Below are 21,419 nucleotides of genomic sequence, written 5' to 3'. Positions count from 1 at the left end.
ACAAAAATGACTTTGCTTAGGTTAAAAGTAATTATGAATTTGATTTCAGCAACTTTTTTTTAATGTGTTTTAGGATATGTTTGAAAAAGTTAACAAAGCCTATGAGTTCCTCTGCACAAAGACTGCGCGAATCGTGGATGGCCCCGACCCAGAAAACATCATTCTCATCCTCAAAGCCCAGAGCATCCTGTTCAACCGGCACAAACAAGGTTTGTTTTTATTGCTGTTTATTCTATCTCCTGTAAAACATAGCCTCGCAGTATGCAAGAAGAGAGAGTGAGAGTTCCTTCAGCTGCAGTCTTTCAGCTAATGCTGCTGATTCTTTCACTACTTCCTCAGAACTGGAGCCTTACAAATATGCTGGTTATCCCATGCTCATCAAAACAATCACAATGGAGACGGAAGATAATCAGCTTTTCTCAAAAACGTCCCCTCTTCTCCCGGCTGCTGCTGAACTCGCCTTCCACACTGTAAACTGCTCGGCTCTTAATGCAGAGGAACTGCGACGGGACAACGGCATTGAGGTATTAAACGTCTTAAAAAGCTGTGAAATATCAGGCAGTTTAAGGGAAATAAAAAATGTACTTCATGTGGTTATGTGTAAGTATGCTGGGGCATGTGGAGAAGCTGTGGTATGTGAATAATGAAATTGTGCTTGTTTTTATTCAGATATTGTTGGAGGCTCTGTCTCGGTGTGTCGCTGTATTAACTGCGTCCAGCAAGCCTGATGACATGGCTGTACAGGTGATGACAAAACACATGATTTCCCTTTCCTTGCAGTCACATTTCTGTATGTGCACATTTTGATCTTGTCATTTATCACGCTTTCTAAATGCCAATCGTACCACAGGTGTGTGGGCACATCTGTAAGTGCTACAGTGTAGCAGCTCAGTTTGAGGAATGCAGGGAAAAAATCATCGAAATGCCCAATATCATCCGAGACCTCTGTCACATCTTGTACTATGGAAAGGTCAGTCTTGCATCTTCTGTGTGTGCTTTATTCTTCTTTTTCTTTTCAGCAGTTTGAACTAAAAATAGCAATTTCCAATTTTCCTCGCTTCCTCTCAGAGTCTCTCAAAGACTGCAGCCCTGGCGGTTCAGTGCGTCAGCTCCTTTGCGGTGGATTTCTTCCTACAGACCCATCTGTACCACGCTGGTGTGCTTTGGCACCTGCTGGTCTATCTGTTCAACTACGACTACACTCTAGAGGAGAGTGGCGTGCAGGCTAGTCAGGACACAAACCAGCAGGAGGTCGCTAACAACTTGGCCAAACTCAGCCTCATAGCCCTGAGCCGTCTGGCAGGCTACACACCAACGCCACAAAGCCCTGATGGAAACAACCCTGTTTCAGAGACCAATGGCATAGAGGGTACGCCTCCAGAGAACCCCACTATCCGAAAGAGCTTAGCAGCCATGCTGACTCCATACATCTCAAGGAAGCTGGGCACGACATCTCCCGCTGAGGTCAGTTGAATATGTTGCTAAGTAGACATTAATGGACGTTGCTAAGCATCAGTGAGCAGAGGCCAAATGCTGTGCTCAAAGCAAACTTCTCTTTTTTGCGTTCAGGTCTTGAAGTTGCTGAACAGTAACTCGGAGAATCCCTACTTGATCTGGAACAATGGGACACGAGCCGAGCTGCTGGAGTTCCTAGAGATTCAGCAGGAGGGAAACATCAAAAGAGTAGGAATGACTTACAAGTGCTTTCAGACTGCCTTTCACGATAAATGATCCAAAACTGGAGTGAATCACGCAACTTCTCTGGTTTCTTGGCAGGGAGAAAATGATAAAAGCTTTGGTGCTGAGTTTGTGTTCAGTGATCACAGCAAGGAGCTCATAGTGGGTGAGATTTTTGTCCGAGTCTACAATGAACAGCCATCTTTTCCACTGGAGGTGAGGAGAAGAAAGTATTAGACAATTAGGACCAAATTCAGGTTTGGACTTTTAGTAATCCATAAGTAACTTGTTTTACAATCTCTGTCTTCAGTACCCAAAAGCATTTGCAGCCAGTCTGCTGGACTATGTTGGCTCCCAGGCTCAGTACCTCAACACTCTGCTGGCCATGAGTCAGAGTAACAAGGTAGAGTCCCAGCAGCACGCTGAAAGGCTTCGCTTTGCTGAAATGGCTTTAGAGGCCCTCCGTAATGTCATCAAGAACAACCCTGGTGAGCTTCCAGACTGACTGACGTTATGTTTATTTAAGTGCTGTGAGTTTGGAGCTTCTTTCTAAGTATTTCTCTTGGTGTAATTACAGGATCAGAGTCGGAGTGCATTGGTCACTTCAAGCTGCTCTTCTCCTTGTTGCGGGTTCATGGAGCTGGTAGAGTGCAACAGCTGGTTTTGGAGGTAGAGATCAACAGGTCTTGGGTCCTTACATGTACTTACTGTGAATCCCTGGATTGTTATCATATTGGTGTCTTCTGCAGGTTGTGAATACAGTGACATCAAATCAAGAGTGTGTGAGCAACATCGCTGAATCTCTAGTGTTGTCCAACCTTCTGGTGCTGCTGCACTCACTTCCTTCCAGTGAGAAAACACAACTGACTGTCATACTCTTTGTCTTTCCTCTTCTCCCTATCCCTGTAATGCATCTTCACACACTGAAATACTCTTTTGTGTCCTTCAGGCAGGCAAATGGTGCTGGAAACCCTCTATGCACTCACGTCTAACACAAAGATCGTCAAAGAGGCAATGGCCAAAGGTCAGTGTTCTACTGTTTGTTTGTTTTTGTTGTTGTTTGTTTTTTAGTGATTGCTGGCTACATTTATCTGAATTTTGAATCACAGATGTTTCTGTTAATCTTTATGTCCTGCAGGTGCTCTGATCTATTTGCTGGACCTCTTCTGTAATTGCACACACCCCCAGGTTCGCACACAGACTGCAGAGCTCTTCTCAAAGATGACTTCAGACAAGCTGGTTGGGCCAAAGGTCAGATTGGAGTTAAAAAAATAAATAAAAGACTTAATCACTCTCCTCTCCCTTTTACCTTATGATGTGTCGCAACATATCTTCAACTCACTTTTGCTGTTTCATATTCTGCTTTCTCTTTTAGGTGCGTCTAACACTGATGCGTTTCCTCCCTGGTGTATTCATGGATGCCATGCGGGACAATGCTGAGGCAGCAGTTCACATATTTGAGGGAACGCACGAAAACCCTGAGCTCATCTGGAATGACAGCTCAAGGGAGAAAGTGTCTACTACTGTCCGGGAGATGATGCTTGAGTGTGTGACAAACACTGTTTTAACCAGATAAAGAATAGTTAGACACTCTAATAGGATGTTTTATGTCTTGTACTAAATCACTTTAAATCTTTTCCAGGCACTTTAAACAGCAGAAAGATAATCCTGATGTGAACTGGAAAGTAAGTATGAAAAGTCATTATTTTAAGTTGGTGTATCTGTAGGAACTATGAATGTGAAACTAAACTCCTAATCTGTGTGCTCAGTTGCCAGAAGACTTCACAGTGGCTTATGGAGCCGGACAGGGCGAGCTTGAAGTTGGTGGAGTCTTCTTGCGCATCTTTATTGCTCAGCCTGGGTGGGTGCTACGCAAGCCTCGAGAGTTCCTGGTGTCACTTCTGGAAACCCTGACTGAGCTCCTGGAGAAGAACAATCCCAATGTGAGCTTCCTAACTGAGAAACAACAGTACAAATTTCTAGTGAATGCAGAAGTTAGACTTTTTCTGTCTTATTCTGTTATCTTCTGCAGGGTGAGGCCCTGGAGACGGTTACCACGGCGGCAGTTTGCCTGTTCAGCACACAGTGCCAGCTGGCCGACCAGGTCCCTCCTTTGGGCCACCTGCCTCGGATCTTGGCGGCACTCAACCACAAGAACAATGCTGTGCCCAAGAGCTCCATCCGCCTCATCCATGTACTTTCAGATAATGAGGTAAGAAACTAATTTTAATGCAAGACTACAAAAAATCAGAACCATCTTAAGCCAGTTTAAATGTTTTATGTAAAAGTGACACCTCACCCACATCAACTAAGATATGCTTTGTTTCGTGTAGCTGTGTGTACGGTCCATGGCTTCTCTGGAGACTATTGGCCCTCTGATGACAGGGATGAAGGTTCGGGCGGACATGGCTGGATTGGCTTGTGAAGCTCTCAACCGCATGTTCCAGAAGGAGCAGACAGACCTAGTTGCCCAGGTGCACTGTCACCCTTGCTGTTATTATCCCTCACTATGTTTCATGTGTCCTTAATGGAACTTTCTATAACAACTTAACAGGCTCTGAGGGTGGAGCTGGTTCCATACCTCTTGAAATTACTGGAAGGAATCGGCCTGGAGACGTTAGAAAACCCTTCAGCTACTAAGGCCCAGATAGTTAAAGCTCTGAAGTCCATGACTCGTAGTCTACAGTATGGAGAGCAGGTATGATCGAATTATTAAAGTCATCGAATGATTGGTATGATTGTTTATTTAACAATCAAATATTTGAACTCTTGCTTGTTTTTTTTCCATAGGTGAATGAAATTCTTGCAAAGTCTTCAGTATGGAGTGCCTTCAAAGACCAGAAACACGATCTTTTCATCTCAGAGTCTCAGACTGCAGGTTACCTGACAGGTAAAGTTTTCTTTTTTGCATATTAGAAGAGTGATTAACCTGAATAACAAGCTAAACTGTTAAAATATAAAGTGCTTTAAAAGGTAAGTCTTCTGCATCTTTCTCTGAGCTGATGATGAATCTTAATGCTTTGCTTTACCCTAAAAAGGCAAAACACCTTATGGCTGACTCCTCACTTATGCTTAAACCCAGCTGTCCTATAACTTCCTGGCCCTTCCCTTCCTCTTTTTTCCTCCACATTTCCTCCTCAGGGGTTTCCACTCCTTCTCTCCTGGCCGCCAGCAGCCCACTGCGAGGTGGGCTCTAGACTCCTGAACTGGGCCCTCACAGCCCTCCTCTCTTTTGCTCTGATGCAGGTAGACCGTCCTGGCTCCTACCGTCATTCCTCTTTACCTCCATCCTGGCTGCACATGCCATTCTCCATTCCCACCCATTTCATCTTACTCACACTGAAAATAATTCATTACCTCTTAACACCCGTTCTGGATCCTCAACAGTGTATTGGAAAACAGCCAGCTTGTGTTATGTATGCAATATGTAGCCAGCACATTTTAAAAGGCTGAAATGTAGAGTTACAAGTGAAAAACATAGAAAATAGAATCAGATTTTCTAGAAAATTATCCATTAGTTGTTTACACAGTAGTCAAACTAAATTAAGCCCATGGAAAACATTGTAGCCAGTGTAGCGATCATCCCATCCATGCTTGGTGTCTTAGTGTGTAGTACATCATTCTAGCTCCCCATTAGCCCTGCATCTATCCTTGTAATTTACATCTGAACTGTCTCTTCTGCCTTGCTGTCATTGTAGGTCCAGGAGTAGCAGGTTACCTTACAGCAGGAACGGGCACCACAGTAATGCCCAACGTCCCACCCCCTGTGGACAATGACACTGGAGACCAAGGCTGAAGGACACGCACACTGAAAGGCTCAGGCACCCAGAGTGCAGCTTCACGGCCGCAGCTCAGAGAGGGACTGTTCAGCTCCCCACATGAAGGGGATGTTGAGAGGAAAACAAAACAACTGAAAAAAAGACGAGTGAGAGAGCGGGCCGTCATTGACTGTCACCAAAACCTCTGCGACACCTCCTGCAGCGTCACTCTGCTTTGCCCCTTACAAATGACACTCAAGTCTTCAGAAATGCTTTGTTTTAATGGATGACCACATTTGTTTAGTTTCTGTTCTACTTTTCTTATTTCTTCTAATGACAGAGAAGAGTTTACTTTTTGTATGAATATATTTTTTACTCTTGATTTTTTTTTCCATTAGACAGTCATGGGAAGACTGAGGCTTCTTTTTTGTTAATTTTTTTTTCTCTTTGGCATATTCTGATTGGCTACCTTAACCTTACATCTCTGAGGCCTCATTTGTGACGAACAAGCGCACAGGACCTATCCACCACTGAAATAAACATTTTGTTTACTTGTCTATATTAACGCATTCTCATGTGGAAAAGAAAAAAAAAATCACGGGACATGAAGAAATGGATGTGTATGATTTCTCTGGCCTATTTCTCCAAAAGAAAATGCCACTTTAACCCCTTAGACTTCTGCTGACCTCTGGTCTGCTTTGATCAGGTCAGCTTCAGTCCTCTTCTGTCAAAGATGACACAGAGCTCTCATAATATCCAGCCTTTTTTTCCTCTGATCTTATTCATACTTCATTCTGCTCTCTCTTTGAAGGCTACCCTTTTCTGCCTCATATTTTTTAAAGTAACTCTCCCCCAGAATGCAAAAAGCACTAGAATATTTATGAGTGAATAATAACCACCTGAAATGAGCTTCTGCTGACATGACGAATGACATTGACTCTGATTACCAATCTATGTGAAAGACTAGTGCAATTTGTGAAATGTTCAATGTAATATTACGTATATAAACTTTATATTGAATGTACATTGAAAAAAAAAAATCAGTTGACACTTGTACATAAAATTTTAAGAATAAAAGGGAACCCACAGTGTTGTTCTACTTGTTTTTTCTGTTCACAATAATTATAGATGTTAAGTCTGTTGAGCGAGAGAGAGAGATGAAAAGGGGGGCGGGTATGTATCAAAATATTTCTCAATCCAATCACTTTTGCAGTTAAATGTTTTTATACAAGAATCAATGTGATATACTTGAGGCCTCAGGCAATATGTTTGTTTGCTTATAAGTGCAAATGTTTCATAGAGTTATGTCATTTATATTATGTCAATCTATTTGAGAACCATAACTTTTCACGGATGTGGATATTGAATTTATAGTGGATTACACCAGCTACATAGATGCCATGAATTAGGGACTAGGTCTCACCTCATAAGCCTGACCGTAAGTCAAGGAAATTCATAAAAATTGTCAATACAGCTGCCATTGAGGGCAATGTGAATAGGGAAAATGTGCTAAAAATGAAAACGGTTTTAATATATTTATGTCAGAATTTAAAAAAAAAACACGGTCCCTTCAGTGAAGTTTTCAAGTTTCTAATTTTTAAAACATTAATATATAGTTTATCACCCCCAATTCGCTTTCTAATGTCTGTAGCGGAACCTTTGAAACGTTCACTCCAGTCGGTCAGATTAGCAGGTAACGCCGGAAGTTGCGCCAAAGGCGCGAACACTATCAACAAAGATCACAATTTATATATCTAAACTATTACGATTAAATTGTTTTAAAATGTATGTCAGTTAGTTAAACCCATATCTCGGGACTGTTGGTTGGACTGTTGGTTTACGATAACATGAGCAGTGGTAGTTTTTGGATGTTTTTATGTTGTAACTGAGCTACATGCAGGTTTGAACGTTAGCTCGCAAGTTTATGTTGCGCAGCTAACATAAAGTCAGTGTAGGCTTTCTAAAAAGTGACAACAGACTTCACAAGCGTCAACTCGCTGACAAGCCGCACTAAGGTAAAACTAGCTTCATATGACTAATCAGAGTTTATACTGATTCCCGTCGGAATACACAGACTGTCTTTACTGGCGCTCTTGAGCTCTTCTATTAAAGGTAAGTAACTAGTAAGTTATTATTTTAAGCTAATAGCAGGCTTGTGTTGAATGTATGGCGGTGCTTAAGGTGCTTAGTCATAACTTAATCTTTGTAGGTGATCATTTTATATTTGGATGCTACTGCTAAGGCCAGCCACAGCCATTATAATAAATGCCAGGTCTTGTCGCTGGTACAGGGTCACCATGTCTAAGGCAGAAAAAGTAGCCTTCATTGTGAAGTTTGTGGAAAGTGAAGGATCAAAAAAAGACTGTGCTGCCAAAGCTTATGAGGTAAGCTCTACTGCCTGGTCCAGTCTTTCTTCTAGTGTTTACTGTCTCTTTGTTTTACAAATTGGTAATCATGTTTGTCTCCGGTTTATTCAGGCCATTTTGGAGCTGCAATCTGAAAAATATTTGAAAACCATCACAGAAGATGATGTTTTGCGCATGGATAAGAAGGACAAGTCTCTGTTTGTGTTCACCAGTTTTACATCTCCAGCCTTTCTTCACTGCAAGAAGGTTGAACTCTACACTTTTAAACAGTGAAATGTCACTCCTGAGGCTCTATCAGAGATTGACTCTTGTTTTGTTTTTTTTATTTCTTGTGCAGCTTGGTTGCAGAATAGTGAGTCCACTGGTGGTGTTGTACTGCCTGCAGCAACAGCGTTGTGTCCCCAAAGCAGAGAAGCCTGTCTATAACATGGCCATGGCTGATGTCACCATTTGCTGCACCAGTATGGACAGAGCAATACGGGTAAGAGATCTGCTATATACATTTTAATAAAATATGAAGCACTGAGACATGTTTATGTCCATACCTTCTCTCACACTCCAGGAAGAGCTGATGGATCTGGTGCAGCTCATGGGTGGATGGGCCTATTCGGATCTAAACGTATCTGTTACACACCTGATTGCAGAAGAGGTGGGCAGTAAAAAGTACCTGGTAGCAGCCAGCCTCAGTAAACCCATCCTGTTGCCTACGTGGGTTAAAGCCTGCTGGGAGAAATCACAGGATAGGTATGTACTGTGATTTACATGGCTACATCTATTAAATGAAGACTTGTGTTTCCTGTTTGATACAAATTCACATTTTAAATCACTGTACATTTACAAAAACATGAATGGTGTCTCTGTACTGCTTTTCCAGTCTTTTCAGATATACAGACCTGCCCTTAGAGGACTACCTTTGCCCTGTGCTGCGTGGCTGTAGTGTTTGTGTGACAGGTCTGTCCAGCACAGAACGCAAAGAAGTACAAAGACTTTGTGAGCAGCATGGGGCCAACTACACCGGTCAGCTCAAAATGAATGAGTGTACACACCTCATTGTTAATGAACCAACAGGTAAGTCACCAGTATTTTTTAAAAAAATGATGTAATGCCATCATTTGTGCGTCATTGATTGTCATCGATCGTACTTGGTTCTAGGTCAGAAGTACGAGTGTGCTCGGAAGTGGAATGTGTATTGCGTGTCTTTGCACTGGCTCTTTGACAGCATAGAGAAGGGCTACTGTCAAGATGAGAGCAGGTACACTGTGGAGCGCAATGCTTCAAAAACCACTCGACCACACACTTCCACACCTACTGCTACCAGCAAGAAGGATGGTGAGTCGCATTTGATAAGATGATAAAGGTTTTCCACAGTAATTCAGAACCTGTTTGTCTTTAATGATTGAAGAGTTATGTTTTTCATTTCCAGAGGGTCCGTCACTGTTGGGCTTGAGCAACATTTCTGTGAACACTAGCAGAACAATAAACGACACGGCTCTCACCAATAACAGCACTGTCAGCCACCTGGAAGCTCCAGACCCCATAGAGAGTCTGGATCTTACTGTGTGCCCTGCTGATGATTTATTGGATGGCTGTAAGGTAAGTAGATGGTCTGCAGTTTTCTTTTTATAGAGATTTTATGTATTTCCTCTTTCAATTCTGTAGTAGGAGTTAGTTGAGTCTATAAATGATAAACTTGAGGCTTTCTGTCATTTTGTGTTAAATGTCACACAGCTGTATCTGTGTGGCCTGCCAGGGAATAAACTGGAGAAGTTACGGCGTCTTGTAAATGCTGCAGGAGGTCTGCGCTTCAACCAACCCAGTGAGGAGCTCTCTCATGTGGTCATGGGCGAGCTGGACCAGGACCTCAATAATTTTCTTTCCAAAGCAACTCACAGGTCTGAACTAAAGAGCTTTAATAACCTTCATGATATTTATATCCTCTGTATTAATACAATAACTTGGAGATTCTAATGTTTCCTTTCATACCAAAATATGTTTGGTTGGACTGCAAAATAATTTAGACTAAAGGCTATTACACACTGAGAAATGGAGATTCTAGGTTTATCCAATTCTCAACAGAATTCAGCAACAGGGAGAATTGCGTGCTTTGATCCAGGAGTGAAAGCTCTATCGTGGCCGCTTTTTGCCCACTTTAATATCCTTTCTGCATGTATTGAAACAGCAGCTTTATAGTAAAAAAGTCCAGATGCAAATGGGTCCATCACCCACTGACTCATTATAATACAAAAAGTAAGTCAAAGTAACCATTGAAGAGCTAAAATCTTATATTAAACAAGAATCTGAAACATTTGTCTTTAAAATAGTCGGTCGTCTCAGCTCTTAAACACAGAATGTTGGAAAAAAAAGTCTTGATGCATGCTCAATCATCCAGGTAAAATTGAAACTTAAAAAAAAAAAGTTTATATTTTATCTGTCTAACATTTCCACACACACTTTTTCAATGTAGCCTTTAAATCTTTCTCCCATAAAGATGACATTTAATGAGCTTCCCTGTACCCTTAATGACAAGTTTTGTCAGCATAGGTCAATAAAAATGTGGTTTGATGACCATTAGAACAGGGTCTTAAATCTTCAACTACATCCCAGCTTTTTGGATGTCAGCATTCTCAAAAAAATTAAAAACACAAATATGAAAAAAGAAAGGCAAGGATTAAGACTAGAGATGGACCGATCCGATATTACGTATCGGTATCGGTCCGATACTGACCTAAATTACTGGATCGGATATCGGAGAAAAATAAAAAATGTAATCCGATCCATTAAATATCACGAAAGCACCTCACAAAACTTGCAACACGCCGTAACTCACCTCAGAACGTTAGCACGTCGGAGCAGTATGCATCACGTGATAGAGCGGCTGTGGCATGCGGGACCTGTCGGTGGTCTGGATAGCATGTGGAGCTTCGCTAGCAACCCGGCATTTCATCTCTGACAAAGTTACCCCGAGAGAAGTAAAGCAAGTGTGTAAGTCCATCTCTGAATGTTTGTAAAGCATTCCTGCGTTAAGCTTAACTAGCGACTGCCTCTCGCTCTCCGGCTGCTACTTCAATCATGAAACTGCTTAACGATCAGCTGATCGGCTTTTCTGTCGCAAGTCCGTGTCTCTTGTTTGTTTTTGGCCCACTTTGCACCAGAAAGAGGAAACCAGCGGCTGAACAACAGCAGCACGTTTAAGCTTGATAAGCTGTTGTTAGAATGTATTTAATATTACTTTCTACTCCAGGATCTTTTTCTACGTAGCTGACGCTGGTAACTGTGCAGGGGCGGATCTAGCAAAGTTTAGCCAGGGGGGCCGATAGGGCATTAACAGGGAAAAGGGGGCACAAAGACATACTTTTCTTTCTTATTCTCATTTAAAATGTCGAGCTTTTAATAAATAATTATCTGAATCTTACACCCAAAGTTTTAATTTGATGTAAAATGAATAGAAGTCAATTACTGTATATAGTGACTATTAAGTCTAATATATATACCCTAGTAAGCTATAGTACTTTTTCCTTTGGGAAGGTACCATCTGTGCAGTCTGCAATTTTGTTGAAGAAAGATGTTGAATCTATTTAATATTTCTTGAAAAATAATTGATTTCTGTGCATTTTTTTTCACACTGCATCAAATTAAGGTTGATTACGGCGATTAAGCATCATGAGGTGGAGCGTGAGGGGTGGTTCCCTATTTTTTTATTTTTTTATTTTTGTTGTTGCTGGGAGTTGGAACCCTATTAGTTAGGTTGCTTAATATTTATGCTAAGTACTCTTTAAAATACCAGAATAGGGAGGATGGTGCAGGTTTAAGTTTATTAGATTGATCAGTGTTGCTGAACTATGAAATATTTTTTTTGCATACAGGTATAACAGAATAGCTTTAGTGTAGTTGTTGTTTTAAACTTGAGTATGAACTTATACAAAATGCAGCAAGATATTAAAAAACAGTTTTGTTGATTAAAAAACATTATATCGGATTCATATCGGTATCGGCAGATATCCAAATTTATGATATCGGTATCGGTATCGGACATAAAAAAGTGGTATCGTGCCATCTCTAATTAAGACATAATGTGGTTAATATATAATTTATGTTCTCTCTGTAATTCACAGGCCCCATGTAGTAACAGTAAAGTGGCTAATAGACAGCTTCTCAAAGGGCACTCTGCTCCCAGAAGCCAGCTACCTCCACCCTGACTGTCTGCCTCCTGCTCCAGCTGATGTAGTGGTGCCGGGTTACCACACTCCCAAATCCCGGATCTCAACTGGTCCACCTGCTGGCAGCCCGAGCACTCCGGGGAGAAAGAAAGCAGACGAGGATCTACTGTCACAGTACATGGATGATGACCCTACAGTGAGTAAGTATCTGTTGCTGACGGTGTTCGTATGGGATCAAGAGTCTGTATAAGACAGCTGAATGAATAAGATTCAGACTTAGGTTAGTTTTACATATTGGTACAGCTGCTCATATCCGTTTGTGTTCCAGTTGATATGCCGCCTCCACCACCAGCAGAGAGTAAAAGCAGGAAGTCCATTAGTACAACTGCAGAGCTCCAACCTGAATCCTGGGTACCAAACCGCACTAATGGGACAGAATCCACCCTGCAGGAAGCCAGCGAGGCAGGACTGTTTTTCGGGAAACGTTTCCTTCTTGTGGGGTTTGGTACGGAGGCAGAGGCACAGCTCTCTCTGCTGGTGACAGAACATGGAGGCAAAGTGCTGATGGGCCGCTCCCGGGTTGTCGCAGACTATGCTGTGGTCCCTCTCTTGGGGTGCTCAGTGGAGGCCACAGTGGAAGAGGTGGTCACTGATACCTGGCTGGTAAGTTTGTTAATAGTGCTCCATGTTATGAGAGTGCCTTATGCTTTTGATTGACCTATTTCTCTCATTAAACCTCAGGTCATGTGTGTGGAGAAGGAGTGTGTCCTGCAGCTGTCCTCCCACCCTTTGTTCACTCCTGTCCCAGTGATGGACGGACAGTTTCCTCTCAAAGATTGCGTCCTCTCTGTCAGCCAGTTCACCGGAGCAGAGAGGGAGTCTTTGGTGGAGCTTGCCAAGCACCTTGGAGCCGAGTATGACTACCTTACATGCACCAGTCGTTATGTTTAGGCATAATATCCATAAACATTAACTACTGCAGGAACGTTTGATTAAACTTTTAAATTAGCTGGTATTTGCATTCATTATTATGCATGAACACTCAATGTGAAGCCAGTTGCTTTGTGTTCAGAGCAGTAATGAGGATGAATTTCTGTTTTCTGTACATTTTTCTATCTGTATGTGCTCCTGAGCAGTAGGATGATACAGCTGTTTAATAAAAGAAGAAGCTGCCCTGGCCTGTGTGCATTGCTGTAACTTAAATTCACTTGCTCTGCTGCATACTTTATAGCCCAGTCTTGCTGCTCATTAGGAGATATGTGTGTTAAATCTTTAAATTTGTTTTGTGTCTCCTTGCTGCAGCGTCCAGGATTATTTTGTGCGCCTGGCCAACCAGAAGAAAGGCATGCTGGCCAGCACGCATCTGGTGCTGCAGAGCCCCGAGGGCACAAAGTACCAGGCAGCAACGAAGTGGGGGCTTCCTGCTGTTACCATGCACTGGATACTAGAGTCTGCTCGAACTGGGAAGAGAGCAGAGGAGGGAAGATTTTTAGTTGATCTGCCACCCTCACCAGGTTAGATAACTAACTTTGCTAGATCTGTTTTATGATCTGTAATTCTCAACACACGATATAAATTACATTAAATTAAACCGTATGATGGAGTTTGGCTGGAGTTTTAAGAGGCATTCATTTGTAGCACCAGTTTGACCTGATTGCTAATGACTACCACCAGAGATTTTCCTGGCTCGGGATGGGTCTTTATAAGAACGATAGTTTAGTTTTTATTGGTTTTTAATTTTAGTTTAGTTTTAGTTCCAGTTCGCTTAATTTATTAAATTCATTATGTTATTAAATGTAATTGTAGACTCAAGTTTGTCTAGTGTGTCATTGCTTATTAATGAGACTGGCTGTTTTTATTTTGTTCTTCCACAGAGAGGGATGAAGAGAGTTTTGTAGGTGGTTCGCAGAAACAGATTATGCCTCCAGCGGCTCGTTCCTCTCCAGAAATCCCTTTGTTGGGTCCCCGGAGCGGTAAGGCTGTCACTCCTCTGGATTTAGGCCGCTTTCAGAGCAAAGTGTTCCGATCTGTTTTGGATGAGATGAAGCCCAAAGAGGACATCAGCACCCCAAAACAAAACCAGGAGGGTGGCAGAAGGAACCCACTACAGAACGAGGCCTCCCTGCAGCTGGACACCCCTTCTCGTTTCCTCAACCGAGACCAGCTCTTCAGACCCTCTTTTAATGTCAAGGTTGGGATTCACTGAGCAGCTTACACTTCTGGCATTTCATGTTTGCTGATATTTGATTAATGTTTCTCTAAATATGTGTATTTATATTATTTAGGATGCACTTGGAGCTATGGAAACTCCGGGTGGGGCATCGAAACCAGGGAAGAGGATTGAGACTCCACTCACTGATGTCATCAACAGGAACCTGAAAGTAGCGCTGGCTAATAGCACCCGCAATAATGTCTCAGAGATGCAAGCAGTCTCTGCCAGTCCCCAGCTTGCAAAGACAGCTGAGAAGGAGGTAAACACTAGTACTGCTATACAAATGTGTTAGAGCCTGGTGGTTACAGAGCCACAGCACATCTTAGCGATTATCAGTGTTAGATTGAAGTACACACAGGTTTTTATTTCCCAGTCACAAACATAACAACTCAAAAGAAAGACAGACAAAAACAATATGGTGTTTGCGTGTTAGAGTCCACGAAAAGAAGCCGGGCCCCTGAATGGTGTTGTGGTCTGCGTGGGAAAGAAACTGAGCAAAATGCAGAGTGAACTAAACGCCATCGCTGCCTCGCTTGGAGCCGACTTCAGGTTTGTAAACTTTACTTAAGAGATTTTTATTGTATTTCATTTTTTTAAACCTTTCAAATCCTGGTTCTATCTGTCGCCACTCTCCCTCTATTTCGAGCTAAGCATGCTTTCCCAGTGTCAGCATTTTAAAACCACAGAATGAGAATTAATGTTTGGTTTTACCTGTTTGTTCTTATTTTTTCATCATATGACTTTTAGAAATGACAGTTTTTCACTTTGATTTCCTTCAAGTCTGAGCAATAAATCAGTTCCATAAACTGGGCTTACATAAGGATTAAGGCCAAAGTCCAAGTATACTGCTTCTAAATCATCATGACACCTGTACAAAGAATGGGTGAAATGTTTTGCTTACTGATCACGAATTATCAAAAAGTAACCCATCAATGTTGTAAGAAAGTCCTGGAAAGTAACACTTTATCAATTGATTTTATTTTTTGCAAATATGATGCAAACGGTACAAACATATCTTTGCTAACTTCTTTTCAGGTGGGCTTGTGACGATACAGTAACACACTACATTTACCAGGGCCGTGTGGGGGACAACACCCGGGAATACAGAGGAGTGAAGGAGAGAGGGCTCCATGTGGTCTCCCAGTACTGGTTGCAGGCGGTGGGTTTCCCAGTAGTGTAGCGTTTTCTCACTGATTTCTAATCATTTGTGACAGCTGATTAAGTCTGCTGTGTGAAAGTGATGCTGTGTTCGTGTTATTTGAAGTGATATAAGGTAGTGTAAAACACAGTACACTGTTGAAGCCCATCCCAGTATTTAGTGGGTAAGAGGCAGGCATCAGCTGATCTGCAGAAAATTAACACACACATGTTAGGAAACAATTCAGTCTTTAGTTTCTTTCAACCTGAGCACATAAACCATGCCTATAAAAGGTTCAAGCCACATGCTTCTGTTTCCTTTGCTTAAACAAGCATTTAGAGAAATTACGTCTTCATAAAGATTCACAAAGCTGCATTAAGATGCAATTGATTTCATTTGGGTATTATTTGTATTCTCCTGCAACATTTCACCCGGGGGAAGCAATTAGCATCTCATCAACAAAAGCAGAATACTAAATGAAAAACGTCTTTGATGTGTAAATTCAGAGGCATCGTCGTTTCAGTGGTGTGTCTCCTCATAATTGTTTTATTTAGTTACGTTTTGGTGTGTAGATAAATACTGTGTGCAGTAACGTGTCTGTTTTCATCCTGTGCAGTGCGCTGATGAGCAAAGGCACGTCCCGGAGTCTCTCTATCCTTTCACCTACAACCCTAAGATGAGTTTAAACCTGAGCCAGGTGCCCAGCAACTCTCAGAGGTCACCACCTGTAACACGAACACAACGCAAAGACATCAGGGAGACGAAGGAAGACGAGGTGGGTCTGATTTGAAAGTCAGAGTTAGTGGGGGACCTGTGTTGGTTTAGGATGGAATTTCTCAGGAAAATCAGGATGTATTGTTCAATTAATGCTGGGATGTCACAATTATCTTTCTTTTCCTGTTTAATTGATCTTTAGTTTTCTTTGTCGCAGTTTGTACACAATCCCACACAAGAAGCTGCAACCCAACGCCGTGTGAGTGATGGAAGCACAGACCAAGAAGAGATGAATGATAGCACAGAAAGGAGGGGTGAGTGTCTTTTCTGTTGCTGGTAATTAAATCCACTGAGCTTCTGCATGTACTTGAAACGAGTCTGAGACTCTCAAGGCTCACCACCAATCTGCAAATCTGTCCATAACTTCTGGAGTAATCCTGACAAACCAAGCCTGTCACAGAAGTAAAAGGTCTTCAGTATACATGGTTGTATATGAGGTTTTACATATTTTTTGCTATCCTGATATTTTAGAAACGCTAGAGATGAGAGAGAACCTGCAAAGACAACTGCAGGAGATCATGTCAGCCACTAAACTGACGACAGGGAGGCGTACCTCAGTCAGGCTCGCTAGGATGGGATCCGGAGGGGCAGACTTGGGCCCCCACACACCCGAAGGGAGCAGAGTTGGACGGAGCGGTAATAGACGGACTCTAGAAGCTCTGAGGTATGAAAGAAGCTGCTTATGTTAAAACTAAAAGAAGCTTGAATCTCTTAAGGAATCTGGCAGCAGCTCAGGGCGTTTTGCAGAGTCCACTATAAAAAATTTAAAGTGCTTTTTTATTTGTTTAAAAAAAAAAGTGGAAGGTGCTGTATGCATGTTTGGGTACAGAGCTGTGGTGACAGCAGAAGAAATAGTAAATATCATCATTTTACCTACAGAACTATGTTAGCAGTAGGGGCGCGTTGAGCTTTGAAAAGTCCTTTTGTGTTAAATTCAGGATCTAAACCATATAAATACCATAGATGGTATTCTTTTGGCTTCACATAGCTGACTGCTCTGTTGTGATTTCAGGGTTCCTCGAGAAGCGGCTATGGACATGAACACAGAGCCATCCCAGAGTGAACAGATAGTTTGGGATGACCCCACAGCCAGAGAAGAGAGGGCCAAGCTCGCTGATAATTTACAGTGGCCTGGAAGCCCATCGCAGCACTCTGAGCCCCTCGCTCCTCCTCCAACTGCAGACAGCGGACCACAGCTAAGGGACTCCATGACGGACTCAGAGCTGGTAGAGATGGGTAAGAAATGAGGATCCAGCTGCACCAACTGTCTGAAAGCGTACAATGGGCTAAATTAATGCATAGAGGGGTTTACACCTACCTGGACAGATAAAGAAGATTTTGAACTGTGAATCATGCAAATGAAAATGAAAGGTCTAAGCTTTGGGAGGATGTAGCGATACGGTGAAGAAGTGGTGCATCTTAGTATAGAGCTCTCAAGTTAGTCTCAGGTCTATTTAAAGTCTGTGTATGCATATAATAGGGAAACACTGTTTCTGATATGTTGGTAACATTTCACCGTTGTCGCTCCCGCAGCTGCTTGTGACGTCATTGAGCAGCACATGAACAAGAAAGTCCTGACGCCTCCTCCCGAGGAGCCAGAGAATGACGTCCTCACTCCTAAAGCTCCCAGCATTGCTTTTCCTCTCGCCAACCCCGCAGTAGCACCAGAACCACAGGTGAAGGGTTCGAAATTTGCACTGACAACAACACGTGAAGCTTTAATCTGGTCTAAATGAAATTTAATTGCTCAGCATTGTGTAACACTTCTCTCCACTTTCCTGCGTTACGCAAACAGCTGCATGCTGGTGCTTATTCAGTTACATAATAATGAACTGATCATTTGTACTGCGCAGTGTACAATCTGTACGTCTCTTTCAAGCAAAGTACTAGTGCTAAAAGGTTGTTTATTTTTCTCAGGAGAAGAAGGAAGAAAAACAACCTCCCAGATTTCAGCTGTCCTCCCTCAGCCCCCAGGAGCGCATTGATTACAGTCACCTCATAGAGGAGCTTGGTGAGTCTCCCATCTAATTAGCGATCTAACGCTGTTTCATCGTGCTGCAGTACAAAAGGCAGCACATCAGAGGCTGGAAGTCAGAGGAGCTAATCCCTGATGACTATAACTGAGGATCTGCCTCCAGGATATGGAAGTAGTTCCTCCAGCACTGTTTCCTCTGTCAAAAAAAGCATGACTCAGATCTTCACTGGTTATGACAAGTTATATCATTATTAAAACTTTCACACTGTATTTCTGCCTCAGCGCATCTTACTAGCTTAATAGCTTGACAGCCGTTCATCTGCTAGGCTTTAAACTTGGTGGGTGTATTGCTGGGAACTGAAATAAGTGCAGCGTTGAGTTTGAGGTTGTTAGAATAAACGGTTGTCATATATTGGCTAAAAGTTCACTTCGTTACCAGCATTTCCCCTACAAGACGTGTTTGTTTGGCTGTCTCTGTGAGGTCATTTACTAACAGTAAAGCATTCTCAGTCCTCTTACACATGAGTTTAATCTTCACTAATTATTGGCAAACCGTAATCCAAAACTAAACCTGTTTCAACCAAACAAAAAGTTGCATTCAACCAATGTCTGCTACACTGATAATGTTGCATTTACTTCATCAGCCATAAATGCTGAAAGACCAGTCTGTTTCCACCGTTTTTGAGTTGCACATCTTCTCTTTCCAACCTGTAGAATATGAAAATACTCACTGGGGTCAGCGATCACATGTGAGGTCATGGAAAATGTGCTGTGATCCAACCTTTCGAGATCCAAACCAGTTTACCAGTTTAAAATAGGTGCACAGATGGTGACTATATCCATGGTGCTGGAAACATGTTATCAGAGGGTCTGATAGAGTCAGTGGAATAGGATAAACTTCATATTTATATTGCATTTTCATGCCATTCAGTTATCAGTGTTGCAGCCATAATCCCTGCACAGGCCAAGTGTACCATGTGTGTAGTTTTCTGTCTCTGTCTGTTGCTGTAGGTGGTGTAGTCTTGGATAAGCAGTCTTTTGACCCCAGCTGCACACACATCATCGTCGGGACACCCCTGCGTAATGAGAAGTACCTGGCAGCGATGGCAGCTGGGAAATGGATCCTGCACCGCTCGTACCTGGAGGCGTGCCGCTCTGTGGGTCTCTTCATTCAGGTCAGAATCCGAAGAGCAATCTTTGCCACACGTAAATATGATAGAAAGTCTGGGAATGTGGAATATAAGCGCTCGGATAACACCAATACTTTCAAGGAGAGTCCTTCATGCAAGTATCACCACACAGCCGTCATCTTAGGCTGTTATTTTAGACTAGACAAGGAACGGGTCACTTCTAATAAAAACCACAAAAAAGGTTTTCTTGACTTGTCCCCAAAAATCTCCAAATCTGTGATCTAGGAGGAGGAGTTTGAGTGGGGCAATAGCTCCATCCTTGACGCATTGCCCTCCATCACCTCCCAACAAAAGAGACTAGCGTTAGCCGGCATGCGCTGGAGAAAAAGCCTGCAGGGTCACTCTGAACACGAGGTACGAGCAGGCTCATACACACAATAAAAACCACGGTTCTGAGGCATTTTGTGTTCTATAAACAGGCATTTGTATTTTTCAGGGCGCCTTCAGTGGATGGACAGTCATGCTGAACATCGACCAGAGCAGAGAATCGGGATTCAGGCGGTTGCTGCAGTCTGGCGGGGCGAAGGTTTCTCAGTGCTTTTCTTTTCTGAGACACATCCAGGAGCATGCAGTCTTTAGCCAAGATAGATTAGCATCCTAAAAGTGTCTTAAAACAGCAACAGCTTCAGTAGGTTGATATTTATTTTTTGATATAATCTTTAGAAATGTCTGTGATGTAAAATTTGGAATCCTTGATAAAACTGAGCTAGTGAGTCAAAAGAAAGCGAGGGAAAAAAAAAAAAGAGCTAAGAAGATGGGGCTGTTGTTTTAGATGGAGGTAAATAACCATCACAGCAGTATGCTGAAGGAAAGAATTGTGTTGTTTGCGGGTTTACGTTTGTCTGCTTCATTTGACTTCTTTCCACAAACACAGCAAACACACAGTCTGTCATTTCTCTGCAGGTCCTTCCTGGTCCCTCCCCATCCATGTACAAAGAGGCCACACATCTTTTTGCAGACTTCAGTCGACTCAAACCCGGAGACTTCAGAGTTGATGTTTTAGAGGCTACCTCACAAGGAGTCACATGCCTGAAGCCAGAATACATTGCAGACTATCTCATGCAGGTTAGCAGGGCTCTTCATTTATATATTCTCAGCTGAGTCTGATGCTGAATTTCTCACTTGAAAGACGTTTGATGTCTTCCATGTTGCAGCCCACACAAAATTGAATGTTAAAGATGGATTTTTAGCAATGGCCTTTTTTCCCATCTTTGCTTAAGGAGCCAACACCACCCATCGAGCTGTACCACCTGACTGAAGCTCCCTCTGAAGAAGCTCCAGGCACACCGTCACGTAAACGTAAAGCAGCAGCAGAGACCTCCAGGCTGAAAAAGAGCCGTGTGAACTGAAGTTAAATATCTTAAATATTTTCAACAATGTGAAGATGATTGTAAAAAAAAAATCCCTATTTTTTATGACCTGTATGAAAATAAAATAAATGTAGCACCTGTATTGTAATACTGCATTTTTCATAGAGCGCCCTGGAGCTGCTGCTTGCACCGAGAGACTCTGCTTGTGATGGATGAGTTAATGAACGTCTGCAGAAAATGTTGAGTCACGTTTTGTAATTGCATGCGATGCTACTCTCTGGCCTGTAGAGGGCAGTAGTGTGTCAGTGCATGCCTCAGGTCTGATTTCTCAGAATGTAAACTCAAGTCTCCCAAGTGCTGTTTTAACATTTATATATTTAATAACTTTACTTATTGTTTAGGATTTTTTTGGGGGGGTTAACCAAGCCTTCTATGATTTTTTTTTTCCAAATGTCCTGTTATAAGTGTGTGTTGTTAACTTTCTTTCTTTTGCAAAATAAAACCTGCCTGTGTATTTATTGAGAAATCATCCTGCCTAAGGCAGCTTATTAACTTAGTCTCTGACAAATTTGGTCAAATTGACATGTTTCTTGTTATAGCCCATTTGCATCATCTGTCGATCCCCCCTCCAGTCTAGTAAACACTAGATTTTGTTTACGCTGTTCATGTAGGCCTCTGGTACACTGATGTGTTGCTTCATACCAGCGTGCCAGCTGAGGTTTGAGGCCTCGGTTCTCTCTCATAAGATGGTTAAGTGGTTTAACCTCGTAATAGATGGACCAGCTGACCGCCTCCCCACAGGTTCAGTATTTAGAAGTGTGGGATTAGAGGAGGAATCCTGACAGGGAGGGAAACATGACTC

The 21,419-nt window shown here is 42.4% G+C and overlaps 2 protein-coding genes across 5 annotated transcripts in view; both read left to right on the top strand.

Annotated features, from left to right (window-relative positions):
- Positions 1–6,523, top strand: part of dnajc13 (dnaJ homolog subfamily C member 13) — a 31,495-nt gene extending 24,972 nt beyond the window's left edge. For 3 of the 4 annotated variants that reach the window (XM_086306593.1, XM_086306592.1, XM_086306590.1), the window contains 20 exons: positions 74–209; positions 340–524; positions 670–744; positions 851–970; positions 1,069–1,464; positions 1,570–1,683; positions 1,777–1,893; positions 1,988–2,165; positions 2,255–2,346; positions 2,427–2,526; positions 2,627–2,701; positions 2,816–2,928; positions 3,053–3,222; positions 3,320–3,362; positions 3,447–3,620; positions 3,710–3,889; positions 4,011–4,151; positions 4,232–4,375; positions 4,468–4,567; positions 5,376–6,523. In XM_086306593.1, coding sequence (XP_086162719.1) covers positions 74–209; positions 340–524; positions 670–744; positions 851–970; positions 1,069–1,464; positions 1,570–1,683; positions 1,777–1,893; positions 1,988–2,165; positions 2,255–2,346; positions 2,427–2,526; positions 2,627–2,701; positions 2,816–2,928; positions 3,053–3,222; positions 3,320–3,362; positions 3,447–3,620; positions 3,710–3,889; positions 4,011–4,151; positions 4,232–4,375; positions 4,468–4,567; positions 5,376–5,473 — 2,751 coding nt within the window. In that variant the 3' untranslated portion in view covers positions 5,474–6,523. Of the gene's footprint in view, positions 1–73; positions 210–339; positions 525–669; positions 745–850; positions 971–1,068; positions 1,465–1,569; positions 1,684–1,776; positions 1,894–1,987; positions 2,166–2,254; positions 2,347–2,426; positions 2,527–2,626; positions 2,702–2,815; positions 2,929–3,052; positions 3,223–3,319; positions 3,363–3,446; positions 3,621–3,709; positions 3,890–4,010; positions 4,152–4,231; positions 4,376–4,467; positions 4,568–4,818; positions 4,924–5,375 lie in introns of all 4 variants that reach the window. The other variant, XM_086306594.1, reaches the window with a different exon arrangement.
- Positions 6,524–7,133: 610 nt separating this feature from the next.
- Positions 7,134–21,150, top strand: topbp1 (DNA topoisomerase II binding protein 1). The gene is made up of 28 exons (XM_086306586.1): positions 7,134–7,547; positions 7,726–7,819; positions 7,913–8,047; positions 8,139–8,282; positions 8,364–8,545; positions 8,676–8,869; positions 8,954–9,130; positions 9,225–9,394; positions 9,530–9,693; positions 11,914–12,158; positions 12,287–12,621; positions 12,700–12,872; positions 13,261–13,472; positions 13,833–14,149; positions 14,244–14,429; positions 14,604–14,719; positions 15,206–15,329; positions 15,925–16,083; positions 16,240–16,336; positions 16,554–16,746; positions 17,095–17,318; positions 17,616–17,758; positions 18,000–18,093; positions 19,069–19,232; positions 19,473–19,601; positions 19,684–19,773; positions 20,151–20,312; positions 20,468–21,150. Exons 2-28 carry the CDS (start codon positions 7,733–7,735, stop codon positions 20,594–20,596), a joined length of 4,545 nt encoding a protein of 1,514 aa, XP_086162712.1. The 5' UTR covers positions 7,134–7,547; positions 7,726–7,732; the 3' UTR covers positions 20,597–21,150.
- The last annotated feature ends 269 nt before the right edge of the window (positions 21,151–21,419 follow it).

Source organism: Aulonocara sp. 'chitande type north' Nkhata Bay, linkage group LG9, assembly GCF_057382095.1.
Source record: "Aulonocara sp. 'chitande type north' Nkhata Bay isolate Kocher_YH1m ecotype deep benthic linkage group LG9, A_spYH_male_GT1.1, whole genome shotgun sequence".
NCBI classification, from domain to species: Eukaryota; Metazoa; Chordata; class Actinopteri; order Cichliformes; family Cichlidae; genus Aulonocara; species Aulonocara sp. 'chitande type north' Nkhata Bay.
This window is presented reverse-complemented; position numbering and strand designations above follow the sequence as displayed.